The 7,396-nt window shown below is 35.6% G+C and overlaps 1 protein-coding gene across 2 annotated transcripts in view; it reads right to left on the reverse strand.

Moving 5' to 3' along the window:
* The window catches only part of LOC117110797 (cartilage oligomeric matrix protein-like), a 32,549-nt gene that overhangs the window by 17,200 nt on the left and 7,953 nt on the right, over positions 1 to 7,396 (reverse strand). For both annotated transcript variants that reach the window (XM_033253618.1, XM_033253617.1), the window contains exons 3-4: positions 484 to 801; positions 5 to 279 (exon numbers count right to left, since the gene is read on the reverse strand). In XM_033253618.1, the coding sequence (XP_033109509.1) occupies positions 5 to 279; positions 484 to 801 (593 nt within the window). The remainder of the gene's footprint in view (positions 1 to 4; positions 280 to 483; positions 802 to 7,396) is intronic.

Genomic DNA, 7,396 nt, shown 5'->3' on the forward strand with positions numbered 1-7,396 from the left:
GTACCTCGAACGGCATAGACACGGAGTGTGGTCCACTTTGTGCCAATCGAAGTTCTAGAGTGTTGATCCGATCCAATGTAAGAACTTTACCTATCCTTCCACTAGTCTTTTGCTCGCCTACTTTGGCACAGTCTAGGTACATAATAACCTTGTTTTCGCGCCTAGTCTGTAGATTAGTGAATTGGATAATTATCTTATGCCATTCTCCATCCACCAGTTCAAGATCATCAAAAGTTATCATTAGAGATTCCCCATCTTGAGATTTGTATGTAATCTTTACTATGAAGAAGGAAAAAACATGAAAATGAATATTATTTTTTGAAACGCGGTATATGTGTTCAGTTAAACTTGCGGGTAATGGAACCAGTGGTAAGTAGGATAGAAGACAACACTGAAGTAAGATAGTAGTTCAGTAGATTGACGATTAAAATATGTGACGCGGCAGATTAATAAGGAATTAAGTAACTTTGTGGATCTACTTACTTGCATCAGAACCAGTACCACTGTTCAACAGAATTTCAAAATATACTAATGGCGCCTCTGTCTTGGAGTAAACACCAAGCAGCACACTTTGAGAGAGAGGTACGAGGCGAACATTAGCCATCAGGAACACATCGTCCCTATGCCTCAGTCCCTGCCCCAGCTTCTTTAGGTCAAGTCTGTCGGCTCTCAGAAGGGTCATGACAGCATCACCTCCAAAGTAATATGCCTTTCCTAGTTGAAAATCTGGAGGGTCTTCAACCGGGCTGATACCAGCAATCAAACGGCTACCAATTCCAAACACTTCGAAGAGGTCCATCACTAAAAGGAATCATATACAAATAATATAATAAATGTCCTTATTGTTATTATAGTGTTGGTTTATTATTAGACACGGTCACTTATCACCAATTTCTTGGTGCAATATTCACATACAGTAAGTTACTTTTTGCCAACTGGAGGAACAATATCCGACACGGTCACTTATTACCAAGTTGGTGCAATACTCAAAGTAATATAGTCGCTTAGTACCAAGTGCTGGAATGACATTCGACATGGTCGCATACTGCAAAGTATTAGTCTAATATTATACATGGTCACATTACGAAGTGTTGGTGCGGTGTTCAAGAAACATAGTCACTTAGTAACCAACTAACAATATTACGTTCTAAGAACGTTATAAAATAACGTTACAGTTTAGTGATAAAAACGTTACTTTGTAGAACCATATGTACGTCCTTATCACCTAATTTCACAACCTCACAACGTTTGAACGTCCTTACAACGTTGTGTGAACGTTAGGCTTATTTTGTGACATACCTAAGCACAACGTTCGCAAGTGTTACAAGAACGTTTTGTGTTTGCTGGATATTAAGTGGAAGAACAAAATTCGACATAGTCACTTATTACCAAGTTTTGGTACAATATTTGACATGTTACTTTATTACCAATACAGAGAGGTTGTGCAAAATTTGACCTAGTCATTTGTTACTGAGGGTTTCTGCAATATCTGACATGGTCATTGTCACTCCAATCGACAGTGCAATATTTGACATAGTCTCTTTTTACAACTTGTTGGTACAATATTTGATATGGTAACATTTTACGACGTGCTGGTGCAATATTTGACCTAGTCGCTATTATCAATTCGTGGTACGATAGTCAATAATCAAGCACCGCATGCGGCCCGCTAGTGATTTTTTTTGCGGCCCCCGAGAATAATTTACTAACCCTATGTGTGCGGTCCCCCCCCCCACCACATTTGGCTAGAAAAAACATTGTTTTTGCGGCCTGGCACATATCATCTGTAAAAAGTAATAGTAAAACTGAGCATAAAGTGCCCATAAAACAGTGTATGAAGGTTTTTGGAAGTGTACTGAAACATCAAATTTTAGGTGCGGCCCTCGGAGTTGAATCAAAATTTCACTTTGGCCCTCCGACCCCTGTTTTAAAGACATTGTGTGCAAGCCACCTAGAATGGATAGAGTTAGGGCGTAAAAATAACAATGGTGAATCTTTGTTATCAGTCAACAAAAAATGAGGGTGAATAAAGTTTTCTGCAGGAAAATGAGTAAGAAAAAAAAATTTCTTTAGTAAGTGTTGACACCCTTTTATACACCTCTAATTCATTGTCAAGATGGACACAGGTCTTGTCAATTTGAACAGCGCCTAGTCTGACACAAAACATTTATTTAAGCAAATAAAATGAAACACGGGTTAAGTTCTGACCCATGAACCACATACATCTGAAGCCAAAGATCGGTCTTTTTCAGTAACTACTCTGAGAAGTTTTGAATCAAGAGAATTCCATATTCCAGGAAAGAATGAACGGTTGTAAAATGACACTGGGATTGACTGCAGTTAGGCGTCACGTCACCTAACTTCATTGTCAACTAATACATAGATTGTCGTTTAATCAGTTGATCATATGCTCCTATTATATAGCCTCTGGGTGAGAAGGACTTGCTTATGAACAAATCCGGTACCATAAACAAACAATGGTAAGAAATTGTTTGTTGATATTTCGCTACGATGCTTTATCAGGCTGTAACCAGAAAGAAGTAGGCCATAAGTCTAGAATAATAATCTTGATTTGAATGTCGGTATTGTTATTTTATAATAATGATAATAATAATAATAATAATAATAATAGTAATAATAATAATAATAATAATATATTAATTTTAAATTATTTAATTATTATTTAAACGAGTTACGGTACTTTCACATTATTTACGGTAAATCACAATTGAGATAAATTCACTTCGCCAATAAAGTGTGGAAGAGGGCATAATTTTTGTTGTCTATCCCATTGGAAGACAGTATTTAAATTATAATTATTACATGCTTTTTATTAACTTTTTGATAGGTTTTAATAGTTTCTTAGTGATAGTTTTAGTGATATTATTATTCTTCAAAATAATGACATTCGATACTGCAATTCAAGTTTACAGTCATGATAATGATATGACGTTGAAGATGATATTAATTGACCATGAACCTCAAGGTCACCAGTGAATCAATCGATGAACGATTCCCTCCGAAGCTTAGGCAAGCAAAACAATATCTCTGCTATGATAATACACATCAAACTTAGCAATTAGTGGCGATGTGGTGATCTTTGAGCTGGTTTAGAGGATGATCAAGCCCCCACTGCTTCGTTTTGCTCCATTACTGCGTGGGCTTCTATCTTCCCTACATGGTTCCATAGTTTGTACAAATTACCATTCAAAATCTATTCCAATCATATGAAATCCAAATAACAAAATCAATTTAAAGTAGATACAGTAGCTAAATTACACATATACCCCGGGGGTATGCGCAATTTGCGTGCATTTTTTAAATATATAAATTCCTCCGCACTCGCTTTATGGACCTAGATCTCCATCTGGGCGTTTTCACAGTTCATCTTCCTTAATGCGAATATGTATCGCTTGTAAAAAAATAATTAGCCTTGTAGCCCCACTCCAGCCGGTTAGATTGTTTAGAAGCACCCCTCAACAGGTGTATAACCAAACAAGAACTACCAGAAGCCGCGTTTGTAATTCATGCATAGTTTATATCAACAGAATCTAATCTTAGGTCTATGTCGGCTTATCTTCAATTCATAGGATAAGCGAAACTCATTTGTAGACATTTTATAGCAAATTAGTAACATTCTATGATGTTATCTACTAAAATTCTAGAAGAATACTCGTTGGTGTTTCTTTAACCCATAATATACAGTAACCAATTTAACCTCTTAATTATATTTTGTATTTACAACATAACATTATAAATATTAAACAAATTTAGATAACATTTTTTTTCTAATCAAATTAAAAGTCGATTTAAATCTACTCGTAGTGATACCAAAAATAGACATGTTCTATTAATATAGTAATTGAACAGTGGCGCTCACCCTTCTCCCCGGCAGCAACATTCTGGAGATTGAAATTAATTAGATGGGGCCTAGCCGCCTGTATTATCAGGGCAATGGCTAAACTCTATATTTCTAGAGCTATTAAGTGGTCATGCCCCGGACCCTCAGAGTGTCCTCGATTGGTGCTTTGCACCCCTTGCCCAGCACTCCACACACCCCGCACCCTCCCACCAACGGCAAAAATGCATATTAATATTGGATGAAATCTAATAAAAGAACCGAAAGGAAACCTTCTTGAATTTTAATAATTATTTCAATTTAATATAAAACTACCAGTCATCAGCATCATCATCATAATTATCATCCTCATAATTATCATTAGGGGCCTATAATAATCATCATCAACGCCATCGTTATTACATTCATCAACATCATCAACTTCATTATAATCATTATCATCACTTTATCCTCATAATCATCCAATCAACAACTTTATAAACATCATTATCATCATCATCATCTTCATCACATCGTCATCACCACCACCAATTGCCCAATCATTAATTTGTTGTTTTTTTTAAATCACTCGTTGAACACTGTTCATTCATCATTATTGAATACTGTAATGTTATCGGCAATAAGGCTATTCTAGCTTTCAGTGCAAATACTGCAGGCCTATGTATACTTTACTGAAAACTAGCCAGACGTAAGTTTTTGAATTGAATCGTCAACTATGATAAAAAGTTGACAACAACAGGGAATTGTCCTCCCATCTCTCCATATCCAAAGATTAACTAATTATAGCTAATTTCTCGGCATGGCTATGTGACAGAACGCCAACTGATCTTACGTTAGAACACTGGTTCCTCTGTTATTCCCGTCGCGCGCACCGTCGTCAAATACGCAATTTCGTCCCACCCAAGTTCGAAAAGTCTCAGGAATATAATGATAGCAAAGATATTATTTGCGATGTATTTTCCCATTTAGTAGTCTACGGTAAAGGTCATATATGAGCAGAGAGATTCTATACTATCTCTTTTAGTGAGTATTATAAAGCAAGTTTTCAAATTACGTATTTAGTCATTTGGGCTACAAACAAAGCGTAGGAAGATAATAATATCAATCATCAAAATGTAATTAATTGTTATTAAATGGCCTAATATAAGCAATAGTGATAAATAATAACGATAGTAATAAAATAATGTTAACAATTATAATAGTAACTTCAATGATAAAATATTATTTTTATCAGCCCAATAATGATAATAATGGACCCTTAATACTAAATGCTATTAATATTCTTCCTAACTTAACCTGTAAACTTTCGTTCAATTTGTTTATTGTTGTTGCCTCGTTTAACCGTTTGGCAAACATAACGATTACTATAACGAGTAATAAATATACTGGTGTATAAATTTACACTACCCACCGGCTATAACAGGCCTATATTATTACGGGCATGGTGGTCTTTATAATTATCTAGATGTGATCATTCTTTTTTGACTTTTGAGTGTATACCTTTCATATTTTTCTTGTGTACTTTTTTTTTTTTTAAACTTTTATACAATTCAAACTTTTGATAAATACATTTGGGTAAATATCTGAAAAGAAAAAAGAAAATATTTATAGAATGCGCAGGAATTCATGGTATTTGAGAGTACGATGTGCAGTAGTGTATCTATAGTCTTAAAATGGTGGGGGGGGGGCGATGGAGGCGAGAAAGGTGGGGGATAAGGGACAATAGCTCGCAAATTAATGGTGATTTTAAGCGTGATTTTTTTGCTTCGATAGGGTGACTGAAGAAGGGAAGTATTGGGGAGGGGGCGTACTCAACCTTCCCAAATACGAAGTGGTCCACATTTTAAGGCAGGCGAAAGTAGAATATGTTAAATACTTGAATCTTTACGAGTTGTAAAAGAAATTCATTATCTTCATCCTCAATTCAATTGAAGCTAAACAAAGCAATAATAATAAAACACTACGTTTGCTAGCTGGGAACACCCATCAGTTGATTGGTGGGCACTTCGAGTCACTAACTGGAACACCCATATTCAATAGTTGGTTTCTCCACATGATCAGTGCTACATCTGACGTCATTTCGAGATTGAGACGAATCGAATGATGACATGCTGAGCTGTACGCATGTGTTGCTAGATATCTTTTGGATCAGTTTCGACTGCAGGTCATCATGTTCATAGCGTGTATGCATAACAGAGATAACGATCGGCATAAATATATTTATCATCGAAAATGTCATTATCATTATTATTATTATCGTTATCATTATTATCATCATCATCATCATCATCATCATCATCATCATCATCATCATCAACAACAACAACAACTCAACACAACGACAACAAAAACAACGCAATCAACAACAGCACCAGTGTCATCAGCATCATTATCAATCACCACCATAGGCCTAAGCAAGAAAATATTATAATATCTATAATCATCATCATTATCATAATCATCTACATCGACATCATTGTCATTAGAATTCAGCTATAATTGCATCAGCCTTATTATTATTGTTGTTGTTATTGTTATTAATATCATCAATACTATATTATTTTATAATTTTTATTCTAACCGTAAGTAGGCCTATGATAAAAGTTTCTCTTCCACATTACCACCAGCGTATCAAGATAATTTCCACAAATTCATGTTTTTTTTTTTGACAAAATACAGGCGTCATTACTTGGTTACATTATTGAAATAATGAAAATACAACATATTGCTTATCCTTCTTGGTTAGGCCTATTCCATGCAATACATGACCCTGCCAAATATATCTTCATATCAGGAATGCAAGAGGTCGATATCTGAATTAGTTTTGTTTGGTTTTCAAAGTAGAATAGGCTTTCCACATAATAGTTCTGTTGATGTTATCTTGATACTGATTCTGATTTGATGCATTAGTCTTCTCGCAATTCAGTGGCGGTGTGGATCCATTTACATATGGACGGCCCCGAACAACTTAGTCCCACCATTGGGATTCAGATACGAAATTATGTGACACTCTCTAGGTCTCCCCGGGGCTGAATTCACTAGGGTCGCCCATTAGGCAATTCCATTGGGACATTACGTACGGAAGAAAGAGAGAATTCACGGGAAAAGAAAACCCTGTGTCATCAGATCGAAATTACTTAAGACGCCAGTTTCTATATTTACAATAAAGCAAAATGTTACAACGCACTTAAAGTGCTCGAACTGTGGTCAGATGATACCGTAAAATGATAGCTGCAATCATTTTACCATGAAAGAGGTCTTTCCAAGATATAGGCCTAGGCCTATCTTATCTTTTACAATATTATGTTCAGAATTGCAATTGCAAAAATCACGTGTGTAGTCGTGCGGTAATTAAAATGAAAAAGATAACATTTTGATGCAATTTCTAGATTAAAAGTTCGTAACAAGGCCTCTCTTTATTGACCACACCACAATTTCAAATACGGTATAGGCCTACCTTAAATGGCCTATAAACACCGCCTGCACAAACACAAAAATGGGGTAATACGTGACCATGTACACAAACTCTCTCATTCC

The sequence above is a fragment of the Anneissia japonica genome, unplaced genomic scaffold (assembly GCF_011630105.1).
Source record: "Anneissia japonica isolate Jap-2015-1 unplaced genomic scaffold, ASM1163010v1 scaffold2756_len2360902_cov194, whole genome shotgun sequence".
NCBI classification, from domain to species: Eukaryota; Metazoa; Echinodermata; class Crinoidea; order Comatulida; family Comatulidae; genus Anneissia; species Anneissia japonica.